This window comes from Urocampus carinirostris, chromosome 4, assembly GCF_059441175.1.
Source record: "Urocampus carinirostris isolate Australia breed hairy pipefish chromosome 4, RoL_Ucar_1.0, whole genome shotgun sequence".
Taxonomy (NCBI): domain Eukaryota; kingdom Metazoa; phylum Chordata; class Actinopteri; order Syngnathiformes; family Syngnathidae; genus Urocampus; species Urocampus carinirostris.
Window position 1 is genome coordinate 12965007 of NC_142352.1, and position 25403 is coordinate 12990409.

The window sequence follows — 25403 nt, forward strand, 5'->3', positions numbered from 1 at the left end:
TTTCCTTGTTTTTTTTTATTTTCTTCTTCTTTTGTTTTTTTATTTGTAAGCTTTTTCGGGTTGTTTTCCGTTTTTTTCCTGCTTTATATTTTCTTCATTTTTCTCATTTTTCGTGTATTTTTACTTGTTTTGTTGCCATTTTCTTTTTTGTCCTTTTTTTTCATTGTAATTTTTTAAAATATATTTTTTAATTTCCTATCCCTTTTGTCTTCATTTCTTTCTTACTTTTTACTTAATTTTGTACTGCTTTTTTTTCTTTTTGTTCACTCTTTCATTCTTTTTGCCCTCTTTTGTTTCTATATTTCTAAGCTTTTTTTCCTGCCACGTTCTTGCTTTGTCCTTTTTTCTATTTTCCTCTTTTTTTCCCTTCTCTTCTTCATTCCCCCCAAGATGTTTTCTTGTTTTTTTTTCTTGATACTCCTCTTTCTCTCTCCTTTTTACCTTCTCACTTCTTTCTCTTTTTCCTAACTCTTTGTTTTTCTTCTTCTTTTGCACTCTTTTTTTTACTTTGATTTTTCTTCTTTTATTTTCATTATTTCTCAGCGTTTTTCTTCCCTTTTTTCCCTTTTTTAGATTCCTATTCTCTCTTTTTCCTTTTCTTTTTCTTTTTCCTTTCATTCATTTTATCCTTTAGTTTTGCTTTTCCACTTATTTTCCTCTATTTTCTCTCTTTTTTTCCTTTTTGCTTTCTTCTTTTCTCCTTTCTTTATTTCTTAGCTTTTTTTTGTTTCTTTTTCTCCTTTATTTGTGATTCCCCCCTTTTTCCAGTTTCTTGATTCCCCCACTATTGTTTTACTTGTTTTTGCTCCGTTTTTTTTTCTATCTTTTTTTCCATCTTTTTTTTCCTTTGTATCCTTTTGCATTATGTCTATGTTTTTAACTTTATTAGTATCCCTTATAAAGTCATAATCATCGATACTCTATGGAGCAAAACCACCGAGGGTAAAGAGCCGTTTGGGAGTCAAAAGAGCCATCTCTATGTGTGTGAGCCAAGCCAAAAGAGCCGCTTCTCGAAAAAAAGAAGCGGAACCGCTATCACTAGCGCTCTCCGTCATCCTTCTCGCGGCACACAGCAGCGTGACAATGGCGCGGTGTCGGTTCCCCGGTGCGCCTTCGTCGGCTTCTCTTCCTCGGAATCGCTCCTAGAAGCAAATCCCGCGGAACCTTGTGGACCACCGTCCCATGCGGAGCTCCATGTCCCCCTTCCCCTTTTTCTTCCCCCTCGCCGGACGCTAATTGGCGAGCGTCATAATTGATGGAGAGCCAACTCCTCGCCATTTGACCTCCAGGTTTTGGCTTTCTTCTCGCTGGGATTTTTGCCGCAGTTCCGTTTTTTGGAGGAGGATGCCGGTACACGCGTTGCCCCGGGCGGGCTCCCTCAGCCCGGCGTCGCTGTCCCGCAGCCTCTCCCGCCTGAGGGAATACCGGACTCGAACCCGGATCCTGCTGGCCCTGGGAGTCTCGCAGATGGTCCTGGGGAGCCTGATCCTGGCCGTCAGTTTTGCGGCTCTGGCGCTCACCACGTCCCCGAGGGTGCGACACTCCTGCCCGTTTTGGGCTGGTTTCTCGGTCAGTACCTTCCTTACCGTACCTTCTCAACTAGGGTGATACCGCCATTGTCGATATCGATCCCGTCCGCGTCCACACGGAATAGTATCGATCGATACCGATCCGATACCGAAAGTTTTTCAATTGCATTGTCATTATTGCCGTTGATATCTAGCGTCGAGCTACTTTTGTCACTTATTAGCGCTTTGATATACATTTCTAAAATAGCAACTGGCTAAATAGCTAAAAAAGTAGCTTGATAGTTAGCTAGAAAGGTAAACAAGTAAAAAAACAAAACAAAAAGAGAGCTAGATAAAAGAGTAAAAAGCCATCTTAAAAGCTGGATAGAAAGCTAAAAACAACGCTAGATAGCTAGCTAGAATTTAGTTTGATAACTATAAGAAAAAGGTAAAACGCTAGCTAGATAGCATGCTAAATAGCTAAACAGGTTGCTAGCTACGAAACTAAAAGGAGAGCTAGCTATCTAGGTAAAATAGTAAACAAGCTATCTTAATAGCTGGGCAGAAATCTAAAAACAAAGCTAGATAGCTAGCTAGGAAAAGTAAAATTCTAGCTAGATATCTCACCAAATAGCAAAACAGGTAAGAGGTTGCTAGCAACAAAGCTAAAAAGGGAGCTAGCTAGTTAAGAGTAAGAAGCCATCTTAATCGCTGGATATAAAACTAAAAACAAAGCGAGATAGCTAGCTAGAAATTATGCTAAAATTTATTTTGATAACTAGCAAAAAAAGGCAATACTAGCTACATAACATGCAACAAATGTAAAATGCTAGCTAGATAGCTTGCTAAAAGATTAAAACACATCTAAATAGCTGGATAGAAATCTAAAAACAAAGCTAGATAGCTAACTAGAAATGATGCTAGAATTTAGCTTGATAACTACCTAAAAAAGCTAATATTTTAGCTACATAACGTGCAACAAATGTAAAATGCTAGCTAGATATCTCACTAAATAGCTAAACAGAGAGCTAGCTAGTTAAAAGAGTAAAAACAATCTTAATAGCTGGATAGAAAACTAAAAACAAAGCTCAATAGCTAGCAACAAATCAAGCTAAAACTTATCTCGATAACTAGCAAAAAAGGTAATATGTTAGCTATATAACATGCAATAAATGTAAAATGCTAGCTTGATAGCTTGCTAAATAGTTAAACAGGTTGCTAGCTACAAAGCTAAAAATGAGAGCTAGCTAGCTAGTTATAAGAGGAAAAAGGCATATTAATAGCTGGATAGAAAGGTAAAAACATAGCTTGATAGCTAGCTAGAAATTATGCAAAATTTAGCTTGATAACTAGCAAAATAAGGTAAAATGTTAGCTAGATAAAATGCAACAAATGTAAAATGCTAGCTAGCTTGCTAAATAGCAAAACAGGTTGCTAGCTACAAAGCTAAAGAGAGAGATAGCTAGCTTGCTAAGAGAGTAAAAAGCCATCAAAATAGCTGGATAGAAAGCTAAAAAAAAGCTATATGGCTAGCTAGATAGAAGGCAAACAAATACTAGTAAAAAAAGTCAAATGTCAGCTAGATAGCATGCAACACATTTAATATGCTAGCGATATAGCTTTCTAAATAGCTAAACAGCTAAGAAGATAGCTAGCTAAAAAAGAGAGCTAGAAAGCTTGTAAAAAGATTAAAAAGCCATCTAAATCGCTGAATAGAACCTAAAAAACAAAGCTAAAAACAAAGCGAGATAGCTAGAACTGATGCTAAAATTTAGCTTGATAATTAGCTAAAAAAGGTATGTTAGCTTAGTTAGTTTCAAGAGTAAAAAGCCATTTAAATCGTTGAATAGGAAGCTAGAAAGGAAATTTTAAAAAATCGCTCGACAACTTAACCATAGCCAAGTCTTAGTGCGGTTGAAGGCAACCCTCTTCCATCCTCTACAGAGGAGGGGATTCCCAGCCCCCATGGCCACGCCCCTTTTACAGTGGCAGAATTCTTGTTTTCTGCAGCAGCACATGGACGTAAGAATATGGAAGCATATTATTTCCACCACGTGTCAGCTGCCCTGAGGGTGCACCGTGATGCCGCTTAACATGATACTTTGTCGCCATCTTGTGGACGATATGGATATCGGCCATATTGGACATAAAAGGACAAAAACAATGTCTGGAGTAGCAAAACATTCAAAAGCCTTATGCAGTGCCTTATAACTTATACCTCTACTTAAGAAATTGAATTGGTTCTGTGAGTAGCTTCGTAACCTGAAAACTTTGTAAGTAGAGACACATTTTGGAAGTAAATGCGCTAATCCGTTCCAAGCCCCGGGAGAGTACAGTATGATATTTTTGGGATAAATCATAAAAGAGCATCAGCAACATGAAACAAAAACAGTTTAGAAAATAAAAGGACAAAGAATAAATTAATAAAAATTAACCTTTTTGCCTCGCGTTTCTTGAAAAACTGATCCAACGACGTCTGCTTTTGCCAATCCGTTGGAAACGCGCGAGGCAGATGTCGCGATAGCATGACTTGGTAACAGTTTTTCCGGGTGATTCCTTTCCACAAATTTTGAGACTTCACAGAATTTTGGTAAAAAATGATTAAATGATGTCCTGGTCCCCGCTATCTTTTGCCGGAACATCTCCTCCTCCTCGTCTCTGAATTCTTAAAATGTAAAGGTGACGTGAAGAGCCTGGAAGAGGGGGATTGTCTTTCTGGAACAACTCCTGAGTCGACAAAATCAAAAGTGCTGAGTCATTTTTGGCTGGCATTTTCACCTGTAGAGCGACCTACCTGATTACTTGTGAAGGATTGTGATCCTGGCAAAACTAGTTCTGGTATGAGATAGTTGAATATCTTTCTGGGAGATGTACTCAGTTATCAAAATCAACTCGTGGTCCAGAAGGGATAACAACAAGATTGTAAGAAGAAGGTCTAGGAAGTGACAAGATAGGCAATGAACTAGCACAGAGCCAAGGAAACTGAGTGTATAAATAGTGAAAAGGGAGAGGTGTTATTGGAGGATAATCAGGACAAGTGACACAAGGTGTAGGGTGGAAATAAGAGTCAGGAAGTGAGTTATCAAAGCTAAGAACAAGCGAGAGGGAAACCAAACTGTGCTGCAAGACTGTAAACGAAGATATCCTGGTTGGAGAGCTAAATGCATTAGCCAATTAGGCCCTCAGAGGGCGTAAGAGACCCCCCGAAAAACAGACCCCACGACAGCAGATATGTATCGATTCATAACGACAAAACTGAGAAGGCTTGGGAAGTGACAAGATAGGCAATGAACTAGCACCAAACCAAGGAAACAGTGTTTACATCGTGAAGAGGGAGATGTGTGATTGGAAGGTAATCAGGACAAGTGACTGCTGGAAATTAAAAGCCAGGAAGTGAATGACTAAATTAGGTAAGGACAAGCGAGAGAGAGAGGGAGAGAGAGAGAGAGAGAGAGAGAGAGAGAGAGGAAACCAAACCTGTGCGCAGGACTGCGGCAAAGACAGGAAGCGAGGTCTGTCCGAGTGAGAGTACATTAAAAAATAACAGGGCTGTCACTTTATAGAGCTAGATTTGTGCCTCTAAACCAGGGGTGTCAAACTCATTTTAACTCGGGGGCCACACGATAGAACAAACATTCTGTCGGGGGCCAGACTAGTAGATTCAAGAGAAAGAAAAAGAGACAAAGAAATAAGAGAAAGAGGGAGGGAAAAGGAGAGAGGGCGGGACAAAGAAAGAAAAAGAGAGAGAGGCGTGAGAAACAAAAGATAAAAAGTCGTGAGAGAGGGGGAAAAGAAAGGGAGAGGGAGAAAGAAATCGAAAGAGAAATAGAAAGACAGAAGGAGAGAAAAGAAAAAAGAAAGCGCAAAGGGTATGAAGAAAAAGAGAGAAAAGGAAAAAAGGAAGTTAGAGCAAAAGAAGTTAAAAAGACACAGAGAGAAAGAGACAAAGAGCAACAAAGGAGGAGAAAAAGAGAGACTCAGAGAGTGAAAGAGACAGAGACAGAGAGTGGGAGAAAAAGGGTGGAAAAGAGAGAGAGAGAGAGAGAGAGAGAGAGAGAGAGAGAAAGAAATACAAGTGCAGTGTCTTTGTTCGAGCCAGCTGGCTTTGGCAACATCAAGTTGCCATATTTCAACCTGCAGCTTGTTTTTCTCTTGTGCTTCTCTAAGTGTTGTTTCGCCTGTTTGACACCTGTGCTCTAAAGAAACACGTGGTAGTATCCGTCCGTGTGCCGCCATTTTTCTTCAGCATATGAGTAATCAATAACGATCTGCTTCGTTACTCCCGATCCCCGCGGCGTTATACGCCTGTTGTCGAGGTGTGATGAATGATGCCATGCTGATGAAAATGAACTTCTCCGATGCAGAAGTACCCATAATGATGGAAACCCTTTAGAGCAGGGGTGTCAAACTCAATTGAGCCGGGGGCCACATGCTAAAAAGAAAAATTTCACTGGTGCCGGACTAGTAGGTTTAAGAAAAAGAAAGAGAGAAAAAGTAAGAGAAAAAAAGAGAGGGGAAGAAGAGAGAAAATGAAAGAGAGAAAGATAAAGAGAGAGAGAGAGAGAAAACATGTGAGAGAGAAGGTGAGCGAGACAGAAACATGGAGAAAAAGTGAGAGGAATAGAAAGAGAGAACACGATACAGAGAAACGGAGAAAAAGAGGAGAAAGAAAGACTGAAGGAGGAAAAGAGTAAAAAGAGACCGAGAAAGAAAATGAAAGAAAGTGAGAAAGAGAGAGAAAGGTTAAAAGAATAAGAAAGGAGAAAAAGATCGAGTAAGAAAAAGAGATAACAAGAGTGAGCATTAGAAAGAGAGTGAGGAAGAGTGAGACAAAGTGAGAAAAAAGAAGGAAAGAGCAACAGAGAGAGAGAGAGAAATAGAATAAAATGAGTAACAGGGGAAAGAGAGAGAATGAGAAGGAAAGGAGAAAAAGGAAAAAGAAAGTGAGAAAGTTAGAGAGAGAGAAAGGGAAAAACAAAGAGCGTAAGACAGAGAAAGAAAACAATAGAGAAAAAATGAGAGAAAGAGAGAGAGAAGGAAAAGAGGGAAAGAGAGAGTGTGAGAAGGAAAGAGAAAAAAGAGAAAGCAAGAAAGAGAAAGAAAAATATCTAGAAAAATGAGAGAGGGAGAGAGAGAGATAAAGAGAGAGAGAACATGTAAGAGACAGAGAAGGTGAGCGAGACAGAAACATGGAGAAAAAGTGAGAGGAATAGAAAGAGAGAACACGATCCTGTGAAACGGAGAAAAAAAGGGGAAAGAAAGACTGAAAGAGGAAAAGAGTAAAAAGAGACCGAGAAAGAAAATGAAAGAAAGGAAGCGAGAAAGAGAGAGATAGATCAAAAGAATAAGAAAGGAGAAAAAGATAGAGTAAGAAAAAGAGATAACAAGAGTGAGCATTAGAAAGAGAGTGAGGACAATGTGAGAAAAAAAGAAGGAAAGAGCAAAAGAGAGAGAGACATAGAACAAGATGAGTAAAAGAGGAAACGAGAGAGAATGAGAAGGAAAGAGAAAAGGGAAAAAGAAAGTGAGAAAGTTAGAGAGAGAGATATAAACAAAGAGAGCAAGACAGAGAAAGAAAACAATAGAGAAAAAAAATGAGAGCAAGAGAGAGAGAAGGAAAAGAGCGAAAGAGAGTGTGAGAAGGAAAGAGGAAAAAGAGAAAGCAAGAAAGAGAAAGAAAAATAGAAGAGAGAGAGAGCAAGAGAGAGAGAGAGAGAGAGAGAGAAGAAAGAGACTACTACAGATGCTTTGCTAATTAATCTTAAGAAATTAAAATTAAATTTGGCTCTTATTAAAGCTGCTGTTGTCTGTAAACCAGTATGTAAGTATGTTAGTAACAGGACCATCTTAAACAGACAAGGAACCAGTACAATTTACAGTGGCTAAAATTGGAGCGATATGATGAAGTTAAACTTACTTGTGGAAGATGGGCTTCAAAAGATAGGCGCCTTCCTCCTCCGAGTTACTAACTCAAGTACCTTTTTGAAGAAGTAGTGAATAACTATAACTAATTACTTTTTGAAAGTAACGTGCCCAACACTGCATTTACATACTAAATCAGGGGTGTCAAACTCATTTTAACCCGGGGGCCCACACGATAGAACAAACATTCTGTCGGCGGCCAGACTAGTAGATCAAAGAGAAAGAGAAAGAGAGAGAAATAAATAAGGGAAAGAGGAATGGAAAAGGAGAGAGGGCGAGACAAAAAAAGAAAAAGAGAGCGAGGGAAAGAGCGTGAGAAACAAGAGATAAAAAGTCGAGACAGAGGGGGAAAAGAAAGTGAGAGGAAGAAAGAAATCCGAAGAGAAATAGAAAGACAGAAGGAGAGAAAAGAGAAAAGAAAGTGCGAAGGGTAGGAAGAGAGAAAGAGAAAAGAGAGAAAGGGAAAAAAGGAAGTTAGAGCAAAAGAAGTTAAAAAGACACTGAGAGAGAAAGAGCAACAAAGGAAGAGAAAAAGAGAGACACAGAGAGTGAAAGAGACAGAGACAGAGTGGGAGAAAAGGGGTGGAAAAGAAAGAGAGAGAGAGAGAGAGAGAAATAGAACAAGATGAGTAAAAGAGGGAACGAGAGAGAATGAGAAGGAAAGAGAAAAGGGAAAAAGAAAGTGAGAAAGTTAGAGAGAGAGAGAAAGAGAAAAACAAAGAGCAAGACAGAGAAAGAAAAAAATGAGAGAAAGAGAGAGAGAAGAAAAAGAGGGAAAGAGAGAGTGCGAGAAGGAAAGAGAAAAAAGAGAAAGCAAGAAAGAGAAAGAAAAATATTTAGAAAAATGAGAGAGAGAGAGAGAGAGAGAGAGAGAGAGAGAGAGAGAGAGAGAGAGAGATACAAGTGCAGTGTCTTTGTTCGAGGCACCTGGCTTTGGCAACATCAAGTTTACATATTTCAACCTGTTTGACACCTGTGTACTAAATCCTAAAAAAGGGGGCCCAAATACAGAGCCCTGTGGGATGCCATCCATTGCTAAGAGAAGGCTATCAGTGACTTTCACACTCAGTAAAACCACGATATACTCTGCCTGATTTTGTTTCCTGTTTGTAATATGACAAATATTTTCTCCCGCCGCAAACCCAGCGAGACAAAAAACATGGAGAAAAAGTGAGAGGAATAGAGAGAGAGAACACACTTCAGAGAAACGCAGAAAAAAAGGAGAAAGAAAGGTTGAGAGAGGAAAAGAGTAAAAAGAGACCGAGAAAGAAAATTAAAGAAAGTGAGAAAGAGAAAGATCAAAAGAATAAAAAAGGAGAAAACGATAGAGTAAGAAAAAGACATAACAAGAGTGAGCATTAGAAAGAGAGTGAGGAAGAGTGGGACAAAGTGAGAAAAAAGAAGGAAAGAGCAACAGAGAGAGAGAGAGAGAGAAATAGAACAAAATGAGAGAAAGAGAGAGAATGAGAAGGAAAAAGAAAAGGGAAAAAGTGAGAAAGTTAGAGAGAGAGAAAGAGAAAAACAAAGAGAGCAAGACAGAGAAAGAAAACAATAGAGAAAAAATGAGAGAAAGAGAGAGAGAGAGAAGAAAAAGAGGGAGAGTGAGTGTGAGAAGCAGAGTGAAAAAAGATATAGCAAGAAAGAGAAAGAAAAATATCTAGAAAAATGAGAGAAAGAGAGAGAGAGAGAACATGTAAGAGACAGAGAAGGTGAGTGAGACAGAAACATGGAGAAAAAGTGAGAGGAATAGAAAGATAGACCACAATACAGAGAAACGGAGAAAAAAAGGGGAAAGAAAGACTGAAAGAGGAAAAGAGTAAAAAGAGACCGAGAAAGAAAATGAAAGAAAGGAAGAAAGTGAGAAAGAGAGAGAAAGATCAAAAGAATAAGAAAGGAGAAAAATATAGAGTAAGAAAAAGACATAACAAGAGTGAGCATTAGAAAGAGAGTAAGGAAGAGTGAGACAAAGAGAAAAAAGAAAGAAAGAGCAAAAGAGAGAAATAGAACAAAATGAGTAAAATAGAAAAAGAGAGAGAATGAGAAGGAAAGAGAAAAAGGAAAAAGAATGTGAGAAAGTTAGAGACCACGATATACTCTGCCTGATCTTGTTTGCTGAAAAGGGAGAGGTGTTATTGGAGGATAATCAGAACATGTGACAAAATTTCAGCTTTCGTCCCGCAAAGCCTGCTCTTGTTTGCTAAGCGTGCTTTTGTTTGTTGTGTGGCCGTGCGACCCGGCTCATAATATGCCAGCCAGAACGCTTGATACTGCAACTTCTTTACAAACAGCCTAGCACGCTGACGCTTGAATAGGCAGAAGGTCACAGGGTTAAGCCACGCCTCCACCAGGCTCGCGTGAGAATAGTCTATAGTTTTTTTTTTTTATATTAAAATGCTGAAAGAGCCTAATTGAACCAAAAAACAAAAAACAAATTTGGCTACAGCCACAAAAATTAAAAGCCTTATACTGTATAAGCCTCACAATGCATGCATCATATAAGCCTACTATCAAAATAACTATCATATGGAGCAGGGGTCTCCGACATTATCCCAGAAGGCACCAGGGTGTCCCCCAAGGACAGCCTAAGTCCCTACCATCTCTCATCTCATCAGCCATACCACTTATCCTCATTAGGGTCGCGGGGGGGGGCTGGAGCCCATCCCAGCCATCTCCGGGCAGTGGGCAGGGGACACCCTCAACTGGTTGCCAGCCAATCGCAGGGCACACAGGGACAGACAACTCATTCACACCTAGGGACAATTTGGACCGGCCAATTCACCTGAAAATGCATGTTTTTGGAACGTGGGAGGAAACCGGAGTGCCCGGAGGAAACCCACGCAAGCACGGGGAGAACATACAAACTCCGTACAGGAAGTCTGGAGCTGGATTTGAACCCACGACAGGTTCCCATGACATGAACTGTGCCGCACACGCGCTAACCACTGCCCCGCCGTGCTGCCCAAGTCCCTGCCAACCTGGTCTAAAACCATTCATTCATTCATTCATTTTTTGCACCGCTTATCCTCAGTAGGGTCACGGGGGTGCTGGAGCCCATCCCAGCCATCTTCAGGCAGTGGGCAGGGGACACCCTGAACTGGTGGCCAGTCAATCGCTGGGCCACATAGGGACAGACAACTCACTCGCTCATTTAAAACAAGGGACAATTTGGACCGGCCAAAACGGGGAGAACATGCAAACTCCACACAGGAAGGTTCTAGCTCATGACCTCAGGACTGTGGTGCCGCACTCGCGCTAACCGTGCTGCCCTGGTATGAAACCAGCGCTAGATCATTGTGATTTTCTCTTTGGGTGGTTGACTGATTCTAATTAAGCTTACTTCAAATAATGAACTTGGTAATAACAAAGTAATAACATAGTCCAGTGTTCATTTTACCTTTGAAAAGTGATGGGTTTCATATATTCTTCGTAGTTTGCTGTCCCGCCACAGTTGTAATGCCTTCTTATTGCAGCAACGGAATTTCCATAGCTAATTTGTGGTTTTCATTGTCGTTGTGCCGATCCAATGTGCTTTTCTGAAAGTTCGTATTGCGAAATGATTTATGCAGTCCAGTTTTTTTGTCACGCTGGGTGCATGCATCACAGAACATGTAGCCTCCATTATCATCCTCCTCATAGCGTAACCAGGAATATAATTGAGTCCATTTTGGCAGAAAAGTCCTTTTCTTGCTACTTTTGTTTATTTTCTTCCGTCGAACCGTTCGCTTCAACACGCGTGTTTTCCTTGCCTTCGCGGTCTTCTGAAGAATTTCTCCGCCGTTTTTTCGTGTCGGAATTATTGCCGTTGTTACCACTTTCTGTATCATCTCATTATCTCATTAGCTGCAACCGCTTATCCTCAGTAGGGTCGCGGGGGTGCTGGAGCTCATCCCAGCAATCATCAGGCAGTGGGCAGGGGACACCCTGAACTGGTTGTCAGCCAGTCGCGGGGCACACGGGGACAGACAACTCACTCGCTCATTCACACCTAGGGACAATTTGGACCGGCCAATTCACCTTAAATGCATGTTTTTGGAATGTGGGAGGACGAAACCCACGCAAGCACGGGGAGAACATACAAACTCCACACAGGAAGTCTGGAGCTGGATTTGAACCCACGCAGGAGGTTCCCAAGACATGAACTGTGCCGCACAAGCGCTAACCACTGCGCCGCCGTGCTGCCTACTTTCTGTATCATGTTTCGACTTATTATTGACACTGAAGAAATGACCAATTTTTTTGTTGATTTGCACCTAATACCAACTGTTTTTACGGAGGCAAACTTCTCTTTCACTCGACAACCGCCAAAACACTGACGTCATCCCGAGACCAAAACAACAATGGCGGATCTGCCTGACGAAAAGTTTGGAGTGCGGTAAATCTTTGTTAATAAAAAAAAGTAATCTGGTAATACAGTGGGACCTCACTACTTTGCGGCTTCAGAGCTTCGCGGTCTGTAACAGTTAAAAAAAAAGAAAATAAAGAAAAATTGTTTTATTTATTATTTTTTTATTTTTTGAAGTGGCTTCGCAGATTTTCACTTTTCGGGAGGTTTTTTCGGCGGAACGTCAGCGGACACGGGGTAAGGCGGCCGGCTGGATGGGACGGGGGTGGGGGGGAGTCGGCGGAGGTCACTCCCGGGCCGCGCGACGGAGCGAGTTCAGCTGACGTGAGAAAAGGCGGCGGGCACGATCAGGCTACCCCGGTAACTGGGGGGAGCCCGCTCGTCCGACGACCCCAGTAGCGCGGCGGGCGAAAGGTGGTAGACGTGCGCGGGACCCCCGTAACTGTGTCGGTGTCGTGCGTATCGCGCCCAAAAGTACCCGCGCCGCGGGTCAGGGGCTCGCTCGAGGGAGCGACCGAACGGCACCCGCGGTGCGGCGCAAGTAAAAACCCTGTCGTGAATTTGTCTCCGATCGTCCCGGGCGGACATATAATCGCCCAGCTGTACGACTCTTGGCGGTGGATCACTCGGCTGCGATTGGCTGGCAACCAGTTCAGGGTGTCCCCTGCCCACTGCCCGGAGATGGCTGGGATGGGCTCCAGACCCCCCGCGTGACCCTAATAAGGATAAGCGGTGCAGATAATGAGATGAGATGAGATTTTATTCTTTTTTTTTTTTTTTGGCAGGGGCGTCGCTACTTCGCAGATTTTCACTTTTTGAGGTGGTTTTGTTCCCCATTAACCGGGTTTAAATAATAATAATAATAAAAAAAAGAAATAAATAAAAAAATTTTTGTTTTTTTTTTGTTTTTTTATTTATTTATTTATTTATTTTTTTGGGGGGAAGGTGCGCCGCTACTTCGCAGATTTTCACTTTTTGGGGTGGTTTTGTTCCCCATTAACCGGGTTTAAAAAATAATAATTAAAAAAAATTGTTTTTTGTTTTTTTGTTTTTTTGGGGTTTTTTTTGGAAGGTGCGCCGCTACTTTGCAGATTTTCACTTATCGCGGGTGGTTTTGGTCCCCATTAATCGCGATAACCGAGGTCTCACTGTAATGACAATTTTGTGTCCAAAAAGTCGCGTCCCGGGGACGCACATTGATTTGACACTATACGTCCCCAGAAGAAATGATGCGTCTAGGACGCAAGGACGCGGGCAAACGATAACACTGTATGTCCCATACCCGCCCACTATTTGAAACATGCCATTCTGTTTATTATAGCTTTTTTTGGAAAAAGCAGGAAAATCGTTGGCATTTTTCTACTCGTTGTCCACTGACAACGACATCACTAATGGACAGGCCTCGGGTTACGACCAATCACAACGTGGCTTCAGAAAACAGGAGATTGATTGTCACCTCCACCACCTTTGGCAACTTTGATGTGTTTTTTTGGAAAATAGGTTGCAAAATGGCCGCTACCCTACAATTGATGTAAAGATGAAAACAATTGCTTCTAAACTTGTTATTTACAAACACAATAAGACGTGTCCAGCATATTAATGGCAGAAAATCCTTTTCATCTGACTCTTTGTTAAACACTAACACCCAATGGATAGGTAGATACATAGACTGACTGGTGGATAATAGATAGACAGATGGATGGATAATAAATAGATAGACGGACAGACAGATGGATAATAGATGGTCGAAAAGACGGATGGATATTAGAAAGACGTATAGACGGATGGATAAAGGACAGACGGACAGATGGATGGATAATAAATAGATAGACGGACAGACAGATGGATAATAGATGGTCGAAAAGACGGATGGATATTAGAAAGACGTATAGACGGATGGATAAAGGACAGACGGACAGATGGATGGATAATCGATAGATAGACGGACGGATGGATAATAGATAGACGGACAGGCAGATAAATAATGGATAGACGGATAGATGGATGGATAATAGATAGATGGATATTAGATAGATGTATGGACGGATGGATAAAGGACAAATGGACGGATGGATAATAGATAGATAGACGGACGGATGGATAATAGATAGACGGACAGACGGGTGGATAATAGATGGTCGAAAAGATGGATGGATATTAGAAAGACGTATAGACGGATGGATAAAGGACGGACGGACTGATGGATGGATAATCGATAGATAGACGGACGGATGGATAATAGATAGACGGACAGGGAGATGGATAATGGATAGACGGATAGATGGATGCATAATAGATAGATGGATATTAGATAGATGTATGGACGGATGGATAAAGGACAAATAGACGGATGGATAATAGATAGACGGACAGACGGATGGATAATAGATAGACGGACAGACGGATGGATAATAGATAGACATATAGACGGATGGATAAAGGACGGACAGATGGATAGATAATAGATAGATAGACGGACGGATGAAAAATAGATAGACAGACGGATGGATAATAGATAGACGGATAGATGAATGGATAATGGATAGACGGATAGATGGATTCATAGATGGATTCATCTATAGATGGATTGATAGATTCATTCATAAATAGATAGATTAATAGATAGATTGATTCATAGATGCATAGATGGATTCATAGATAGATTAATAGATAGATGGATTAATAGATAGATTTATAGATAGATTCATAGATAGATTCATAGTTAGATTCATAGATAGATTAATAGATAGATGGATTCATAGATGGATGTATTCATAGATGGATGGATTCATAGATGCCTAGATGGATTAATAGATGGATTCATAGATAGATTCATAGATAGACAGATTCATAGATGCATAGATAGATTCATAGATAGATTCATAGATAGATTCATAGATGGATAATAGATAGATAGACGGATGGATGGATAATAGATAGACGGACAGGCAGATGGATAATGGATAGACGGATAGATGGATGGATAATAGATAGATGGATATTAGATAGATGTATGGACGGATGGATAAAGGACAAATAGACGGATGGATAATAGATAGACGGACAGACGGATGGATAATAGATAGACGGACAGACGGATTGATAATAGATAGACATATAGACGGATGGATAAAGGACGGACGGATGGATAGATAATAGATAGATAGACGGACGGATGAAAAATAGATAGACAGATGGATGGATAATAGATAGACGGATAGATGAATGGATAATGGATAGACGGATAGATGGATTCATAGATGGATTCATCTATAGATGGATTGATAGATTCATTCATAAATAGATAGATTAATAGATAGATTGATTCATAGATGCATAGATGGATTCATAGATAGATTAATAGATAGATGGATTAATAGATAGATTTATAGATAGATTCATAGATAGATTCATAGTTAGATTCATAGATAGATTAATAGATAGATGGATTCATAGATGGATGTATTCATAGATGGATGGATTCATAGATGCCTAGATGGATTCATAGATGGATTCATAGATAGATTCATAGATAGATAGATTCATAGATGCATAGATAGATTCATAGATAGATTCATAGATAGATTCATAGATGGATAATAGATAGATAGACGGATGGATGGATAATAGATAGACAGACAGACGGATGGATAATACAGATCATTCATAATAGATAGATGGATAGATGAATAGATAATGGATAGACGGATAGATGGCCGGATAAAGGACGGATGGACAGACGAATGGATAATAGCTAGATGGATAGATGGATTCATAGATGCATTCATCTATAGATGGATTTATAGATTGATTCATAAATAGATTCATAGATTAATAGATAGATTGATTCATAGATGCATAGATTGATTCATAAATAGGTTCATAGATAGAATAATAGCTGGATGGATTCATAGATAGATTCATAGATAGATTCATAGATAGATGGATTCATAGATGGATTCATAGATAGATTCATAGATAAATTAATAGATGGATGGATTCATAGATACCAAGATGTATTCATAGATGGATTCATAGATAGATTCATAGATAGATTCAAAGATAGATGGATTCATAGATACCTAGATGGATTCATAGATGGATTCATAGATAGATTCATAGATAGATGGATTCATAGATGCATAGATGGATTCATAGATAGATTCATGGTAGATTCATAGATAGATGGATTCATAGATGGATTCATAGATAGATTCATAGATAGATGGATGCATAGATGTATTCATAGATGTTTTCATAGATGTATTCATAGATGTATTCATACATAGATTCATAGATAAATTAATAGATGGATGGATTCATAGATGCCTAGATGGATTCATAGATAGATTCATACATAGATGGATTCATAGATTCATAAATTGATCCATAGATAGATACATAGATAGATGGATTCATAGATGATAAAAACTATAAAAAATGTTTCTAAGGAGAATGTCCAAAATAACCTTTAATTATGTCCAATAACTGGGTGTTATACTACATATACTGTAGTACAGGCTCCTATAATTTACCGAAGCAGGCATCCGCGTACCATCAATGTGAATCACAATAAGTTATTCAGATCAAATAACCGCAACGGGTAAACAATGCTGGTCGCAAGGTCTCACTTTTACCAGCTGCTAATCTCTCTGAAAGGTCATCCGATGACCAGGGGGCGCTAGCATTTCAACATACATAAGCGCTCAACTCATCAAAGTATGGTACTGATTCGATTTGTCACGTCAGTTACTTTTTTCATATCGAGTATTAATACAGTCCGACCCCCAACGGCCAAATACCAAAGAACGCCCAAAAATCAATACAGTAATCCCTGGGTTATCGCGGTTAATGGGGACCGAGACCACCCGCCAAAACTGAAAATGCAGCCATCGCAGTTTATTTCGCTTGTTAACACTACCGGTTACCTATTGAAAATAAAAACAGTGAAAATGTGATATTTGATGAGTGTTTGTGAAGCATTTTGGGAAACAACAGTTAAAAAAATGGTCTGTGTTCATTTTAATGAAAGTGAAAGAGCTACCTTCTGACAATAACAACATACTTTAGCTAGCGGCATCGAACGGCTTTTACAACAAATACACGAAACTACACACAATTAGCCGTGTTTAGGTAGTACAAACAACCGCTGGCTTTTGGTATAATAAAGTCAAACTTGAGATGAAATGTGAAATGTGCCCTCCATGATAAACAGCTCCACAGAAGAAGGGGGTGAGGTGGGAGGAGTTGAAGGAGGGGGGGTGAGCGAAGCGGTAACTCAACATGACTAAGCATTGTGTCAGGGCCTCCTCCTCCCCTTCACAATAAGAGTGTCCACACCGTGTCCTCAGTTGACATAAGCTTGTGCTCAATGGTATATAGGTAAGGTACATTTTTTAGACCCGCGAAGCTCTGAACCCGCAAAAGTGGAACCGCCAACTAGCACTGTACCGCAACAAGGCCCTTGTAAGTCGGGATGAGTCTCTTTGGTGTTTTTCCTCACGAGGTTCTTCTGTGCCTCATTTTGTCATAATTCATACCCGTGAGCTTCATGCTTCTTTTTTTGTCTGTGCTAGAAATGATTTTTTGCAAGTCCCTAAATAATGATTCTTATATTTAATTCAATGGCAGCACGGCGGCGCAGTGGTTAGCGCATGTGCGGCACAGTTCATGTCTTGGGAACCGGCGTGGGTTCAAATCCAGCTTCAGATTTCCTGTGCGGAGTTTGTATGTTCTCCCCGTGCTTGCGTGGGTTTCCCACATTTCAAAGACATGCATGAATTGGCCGGTCCAAATTGTCCCTAGGTGTGAATGAGCGAGTGAGTTGTCTGTCCCTGTGTGCCCTGCGATTGGCTGGCAACCAGTTCAGGGTGTCCCCTGCCCAGTGCCCGATGATTGCTGGGATGGGCTCCTGCACCCCCGCGACCCTACTGAGGATAAGCGGTGTAGCTAATGAGATGAGATGAGATATGTAATTCATCCTATGTTTTGTTTCGGAGGTTTAAAAAAAAAAAAAGGCGTAAAGTGTTTCCACTTTACTAAGTCAAGCATTTTGTATTCAGCCCAAGATGGCGTCTTTACACTTCTTTGTTCCGATCAATATTCCCCCAGCAGTGCTTATTATCACAGCCAGGAACCTTTCACATCAAAGTATGGGTGCCTGCACTTATGCAAATTCCAAATTATTGCAGCGTTTGGTGATTTGGAGTAAATGTTTCATTAGAAGCACGCTGAGAAGTCCGCCGGCGTTCCTTCCTCTGGATCAGGGGTGTCAAACTCATTTTAGCTGGGGGGCCAAATGCTAGAAGAAAAAAAATCATGGGGGGCGGTCAGAGATAGTCATTATTTAGACTCTTTGGTGGCTGTATTTACACAGATTAAAATACATATATTGTTAAAAACGACATCGTGATACCAGGAGCAAAAGTACTTCCATGATGGTTGAAAGAGAAAAAAGAGACCGCCCCCAGAGAGGGCGTGGTTTATTATTCGTCAGTGTAAACAGCACACACATGAGCACGACTTCAAAATAAAAGAATATAAGATTGATAAACGTACAAGAGATACAATTAGACTGATTATTGAAACGTTGTTTTATGTGTGTGTGTGTGTGTGTGTGTGAGAAAGATTGTTTTTGTATTTAGGAATATAAAAACAAGTTATTTATATAATAGAAAATTCTGAGGGATTAACATCCAAAACGGCCACCTTGACAGGGGTAAACTAGGAGATTTGAGAGAACGAGAGTGAGAAAGAGATAGAGGGAGAAAAGGGGAGAGAGTGAAAAAGAGGGAGTAAGGGCTGGAAAGAAAGAAAGAAAATGAGAGAGAGAAATAGTGTAGAAAAGAGAGGGATAAATGGAGAAATAGAGATAGCACAATAGAGAAAGAAAGGGAGAACAAAGAAAACAAAAAGATTAGAGAAAAGAAAGAAATAAAGAGATAGAAAACAAGAAACAGAGTTTAGCAGACGCTCCGACAAAAGGTGACTCACAGGACAGTGTTTAAGTAGTCACAGGGAGCAATCTGTCAACGAATTTCAGCCAGTGTCCATGGGTGGAGCCAATTGGGCGCCCTGGCAACCGTGACAGAAGCTGGCGCTACCTGGCAGAGGCCAATTTGGCGCCATGGCAACCGTGACAGTGACTAGCTTTTGTGAATAGAAGTAGGAGGGAAAATGAACTGAATTAGATTTGCCATAAGGCTGTAACATAAAAATATATGTAAAAACTAAAGTACCGTAAATTCCGGACTATAGAGTGCACCTGATTATAAGCCGCACTCACCAGATTTTAAGAGGAAAACCGATTTTGAACTTACACAAGCCGCACCTGTATATAAGCCGCATGCGCCCACGTTAAAAAATGTAACACAAACACAAAATTAACACAATCCCGACTTTAAGTCCCACGATTGAAACTAAATGTCCATCATTAAAGTACACAGTCCAAAAATCACAGCCGGCAAAATGAACGGAAAATGATTCCGGTACTTAAGGTTTGATGCAGACCTGCAGAGTCTGGGTCCCGTTGAAAGTAATCCAAGGAAAAAAGTATATATTTCCAAAGGTAAGGGTGGGAAAAATATATATCCACTATTGTCCGCCGCGTCCACAAACAGGTCTGTCTGTTCCTCACCTCTACCGGTCCCCACTTCCCGTCACCCTGCGTTTGTTCCCCCCCCCTCCTTTTTCATTCGCCCGTGCAAAAAATAAGTGTCTAAAATAAATACAAATACATACATCACAAAAATATACAGTTGCAAATACATTTTATACATGGGTTACACATATTTACAAAGAAAGACGGTACACCGAGAGAGTTTTCAAAGCTTTAATAATAATAATATAACTTTAATCCCAAACGTTGCCTGTCACAGGGCAGTTAATGGTAGCAACACGCTAGCAACACGCTCGCAACACAGTATACGGGTCTGGTAAAAAAACATACCGTACTTGTAAAAATCACGGTAAACCGTCCTCATCTTCCTCCTTAGAACTGAAGCCATCAAAGTCATCTTCTTCAGTGTCGGAAAGAAACTTTGTCATATAGACGTCGTCCCACGCTACCTTATTCCAAAACACGCTAGCAACACGCTCGAAACACACTAAACGGGTCTGGTAAAAAAACATACCGTACTTCACGGTAAATCGTCCTCATCTTTTAGCTTTTAGCTTGAAAGCTGCGTCATGTGCCTTTCTATTTTGCTAATTTAATCTATGCACAAGCCAAGAAGTTGCAGTCTTCCTCGGCGCATATATTCCACCGGTCCAAATCTTACCTTTTGTACTCGAGCGTTGCTGGCGGCCGTTAGAAAAATTACATGAATTGGCCGCATCACTGAATAAGCCGCAGGGTTGATAGTTTATTAATTTATCTATAAATCTATCTATGAATCCATCTATGAATCCATCTATGAATCCATCTATCTATTAATCTATCTATGAATCTATCTATGAATCTATCTATGAATCCATCCATCTATTAATCTATCTATGAATCTATCTATGAATCTATCTATGAATCCATCTATGCATCTATGAACTAATCTATCTATTAATCTATGAATCTATTTATGAATCAATCTATGAATCCATCTATAGATGAATCCATCTATGCATCTATTAATCAATCTACCTATTAATCTATCTATGAATCTATTTATGAATCAATCAATAAATCCATCTATAGATTAATCCATCTATGAATCCATCTATTCATCCAGCTATTACCCATTCGTCTGTCCGTCCGTCCTTTATCCGGCCATCTGTCCGTCTATCCATTATCTATTCATCCATCCATCTATCTATTATCCATCTGTCTGTCTGTCTGTCTTTTATTCATCCGTCCGTCTATCTATCTATTTTCCATCTGTCCGTCCGTCCTTTATCCATCCGTCTATACGTTTATCTAATATCCATCCATCTATACGTCTATCCATTATCTATTCATCTATCCATCTATCTATTATCCATCCGTCTGTCTGTCTATCTTTTATTCATCCGTCCGTCTATCTATCTATTATCCATCCGTCCGTCCGTCCTTTATCCATCCGTCTACACGTTTATCTAATATCCATCCATCTATCCGTCTATCCATTATCTATTCATCTATCCATCTATCTATTATCCATCCGTCTGTCTGTCTCTCTTTTATTCATCCGTCCGTCTATCTATCTATTATCCATCCGTCCGTCCGTCCTTTATCCATCCGTCTATACGTTTATCTAATTTCCATCCATCTATCCGTCTATCTATTATCCATCCGTCTGTCCGTCTATCTATTATCCACCCGTCTGTTCGTCTATCTATTATCCACCCTTCTGTCCGTCTATCTATTATCCATCTGTCCGTATATCTATCTATTATCCATCCGTCCATTCGCCCTTTATCCATCCGTCCATACATCTATCTAATATCCATCTATCTATTATCCATCCATCTATCCGTCTATCCATTATCCATCTGCCTGTCCGTCTATCTATTTACGGTACTGTGAATACTATCCGAACACACTGCACATCGCTCTTGTCATTGCGAACACAAAGACAACCGAAAGATGACCAGAAACCGTATTGACATGGACTTTGATTGGGCTGTCGTCGTGGCTATTACCATGGGAACCAGTCAATAGGCCGTCAGCATCGTTTGCGGGGGATGAGCGTGACACATCGACTCGGGTGCATCTCGAAGGGGGACGGAAAGATGGCCGTGAGGAATGTTGGACAGCTCAAGTGACAGACGCAGGGACGGTTGAGGAAATGTGGTGAGTGGTGAAAACTCACTCATGTTGCTTCTGGAGCATGAAGGATTTTATACATTTGACTATAAAGGATTTTATACGAGTTACATTTATTGAGTGCGGTGAAGATTTTCACCGAGTAGGCTATAGTTCAATGACAGGTCACGCCGTTCCAAATGCAGAATATTTTGACTAGGGACTGTGTAATGTTTGACCACTAGATGGTGCTATAATGTGTGGTTTCACTCAAAACAAGTGCTGCAAAGCACAAGGAAGAATACAGACTACGGAGACTCAGAGTTACCGCACCGCACCATGTTTCTGCTAAAAAGATTTGCCCATCCTATCCAATGCTTTTGGTTTTTCAGGCTACTCTTATCAGCAAAATCGCGCATAATCTTGTCAGCTCCTGATAGGGCACACGTGTCAAACAGGCGGCCCTTGGGCCAGATCAGGCCCGCTAAGGGATTGAATCCGGCCCGCGAGACAACACTCAGAGAAGCACAAGAGAAAAACAATCTGCAGGTTGAAATATGCCAACTTGATGTTGCCAAAGCCAGGTGCCTCTCACAAAGACACTGTACTTGTATTTATTTATTTCTCTCTCTCTCTCTCTCTCTCTCTCTCGCTCTCTCTGTCTCTTTCACTCTCTGTGTCTTTCGTTTTCTCTTCCTTTGTTGCTCTTTGTCTCTTTGTCTCTCTGTGTCTCTTTGTCTCTTCTTTTGCTCTAACTTCCTTTTTTCCTTTTCTCTCTTTCTCCCTTCCTACCCTTCACTCTTTCTTTTCTCATTTCTTTCCTTCTGTCTTTCTATTTCTCTTTGGATTTCTTTCTTCCTCTCCCTTTCTTTCCCCCTCTCTCACGACTTCTCTTTTTATCTCTTTTGTTTCTCACACTCTCTCCCTCTCTCTCTTTTTCTTCTTTGTCCCGGCCTCTCTCCTTTTCCCTCCCTCTTTCTCTTATTTCTTTATCTCTCTTTCTCTTTTTCTACTAGTCCGGCCCCCGACAGAATGTGTGTTCTATGGTGTGGCCCCCGAGTTAAAATGAGTTTGACACCCCTGTGTTAATAGCTAATCACAGCTTAACTGTTTTCATGATTGGATTAAAACGTTGACGGTCACATAGGGTAGAATTTAATCTAAATTGCCACATGTCTCCATCATTGTTTCTCTTTGTGTCATTAACAAAAGGGTATCGGCTAGCCCGGTAGCCGGTGTAAGCCACTTCTATTTCAATACAGTATTTATTGTTGCCATTAGCCATCCATTTCCTCACGGTTAGCCGCGCCTGCCGAGTCCCGATCTATTTGTTCCTCCAAGTGAGACAAATGGCCTTCTTTGCAGCAACACACACATGGACATGCTGACAAGTGTTAACAGAATGTGTCTTTCTCGCCCTTTCTTTGTAACACCCTCACACCTCCTGCTGGGACATCCGTCAAGGTCATTCGTCAAGGTCATCGCTACTCGCGTCTGTCGTCTTCGCACAGCCCGGCAGCACGTTGCCTTTCTTTTGGAAGGAGTGACGAGGCTGTCTTTTTTTCCCTACTCGGTTGCATCAAAGTGCTGCCGGGTCGTAGAAGGGTTGGAGCGCATTCAGAGTTGAAATGATGTCATTAGCTTTCATAGCATTGGATAAGTAAAAGGCAGTAGCATGGTTTACCTGTTTATTTTTTAAGATTACACTGGTTGAAGGGACTGAACAAGGGTTCACATAACTATAGGATGCGGAAATTATAATTCATGCGTTCAAGGTAACAAATGATCTCCTACTGGCAATGGATTCTGGCGCTTCATCACTTTTGCTGCTGCTAGATCTTAGTGCTGCTTTTGACACAGTACACCACTAGAACGGTTGGAAAAATGGATTGGTCTCTCAGGAACCGTCCTCTCGTGGTTCAGATCCTACCTCTCAGATAGGACGCACTGTGTTAAATATGGCGAAATGACATCTGAGCCCTTTAATGTTACCTGTGGTGTTCCGCAGGGTTCAGTGCTTGGCCCCCTTCTTTTCAGCATTTACACGCTTCCATTAGGTGATATTATTCGCAAGTACAATATCAGCTTCCACTGCTACGCAGACGACACTCAACTATATCTTCCGTTGGAGGAATCTCCCACACTAAACTGTGGAAATTTGGAGGCCTGCCTCATTGAGATAAAAGAGTGGATGTCACTCAATTTCTTGCGTCTTAACTCTGAAAAGACCGAAATGTTAGTCATTGGTCCATCTAAATGCCGTGACTTATTCTCAAAAACTGCTGTGAACATTGACAAATGTCACATCACACAGAGTGACTCAGTTAAAAATTTAGGTGTCATATTTGACCCTGATCTATCCTTTGAAATGCATGTAAAGAAAAGAACCGCTTTCTTCCATCTTCGTAACATTGCTAAAATCCGTTCAATACTGTCTCAGTCGGATGCGGAAATTATAATTCATGCGTTTGTTACCTCCCCTCTCGATGACTGTAACGCACTACTCTCTGGTCTCCCGAAGTCTAGAATCAAGTCTCTTCAGCTGGTACAAAATGCCGCAGCGAGGCTTTTAACTAGGACAAAAAAGTACGATCACATAACACCGATTTTGGCTAACCTGCATTGGCTCCCAGTTAGCCTTAGATGTGATTTCAAGGTTCTCTTAGTAATATACAAAATCATACATGAACTTGCTCCCTCTTATCTTTCAGATCTGATCTGCCCCTATGTCCCGGTCCGAAGCCTACAATCTGAGAGTGCCGGTCTTCTGGTGATCCCAAGAGCAAAGAAGTGTTCTGCTGGTTCGAGAGCGTTCTCCATCTTGGCACCGGTGCTGTGGAATAATCTCCCCCCTGAGATTCCATCTGCAACCTCAGTGGAAATATTTAAATCTAAGCTTAAAACTCACTTCTACTCCATAGCATATGAATAACCTACTCTTCTCGTCGACTGAAAAATAGTCTGTGTAATATAGTGTAATAATCTGTGAAGCCCTTTGAGACTCTTCGTGATTTAGGGCTATACAAATAAAAATGACTTGACTTGACTATAGAATAGAACTTGTTAGGAAATAAACTATTCAAATGTATCGTTTACCAAATTGTTCCAATGAGTTATCTGACTCCATTAACCAAACACCTCCTAACAATGCATGCTCATTTCTTTTTTGGGAAAAGATGGACAAGAATAGCCGACATTTTCCCAAGGGGGCAGATTTATTTTCTTAAAGTATTTAACTAAGTGAATTCCATCGAATTTGCCGAATTAGCCGAATTATTGTCAGAGATCGACATTATTAAGACTATTTGGTGGCTATATTTGCACAGATAAAATACATGTATACAGTTTAATTCTAGGGCAGCACGGCGGCGCAGTGGTTAGCGCATGTGCGGCACAGTTCATGTCTTGGGAACCTCCTTTGTGGGTTCAAATCCAGCTCCAGACTTCCTGTGCGGAGTTTGTATGTTCTCCCCGTGCTTGCGTGGGTTTCCTCCGGGCACTCCGGTTTCCTCCCACATTCCAAAAACATGCATTTCAGGTGAATTGGCTGGTCCAAATTGTCCCTAGGTGTGAATGAGCGAGTGAGTTGTCTGTCCCCGTGTGCCCTGCGATTGGCTGGCAACCAGTTCAGGGTGTCCCCTGCCCACTGCCCGATGATTGCTGGGATGGGCTCCAGCACCCCCGCGACCCTACTGAGGATAAGCGGTGCAGCTAATGAGATGAGATGAGTTTAATTCTACATGATGATGGCAGCAAGAACTTACGTCCGTCCTGGATGAAGTCCAAACAGAGAGAGGGAGTGGTTTATTTTGCGTCAGAGAAATCAGTACACACAAGAACATGACTTCAAAATAAAAGAATACAAGATTGATAAACGTACAAGAGATATAATTACTCTCATTGTTGAAACGTTACT

General features: G+C 40.8%; 1 protein-coding gene across 1 annotated transcript in view; it reads left to right on the plus strand.

The window, feature by feature from the left end:
* Nucleotides 1-928: 928 nt before the first annotated feature.
* Nucleotides 929-25403, plus strand: part of entrep2 (endosomal transmembrane epsin interactor 2) — a 141066-nt gene continuing 116591 nt past the window's right edge. The window contains exon 1 of the mRNA XM_088333171.1: nt 929-1569. Coding sequence (XP_088189297.1) covers nt 1345-1569 — 225 coding nt within the window. The 5' untranslated portion in view covers nt 929-1344. The remainder of the gene's footprint in view (nt 1570-25403) is intronic.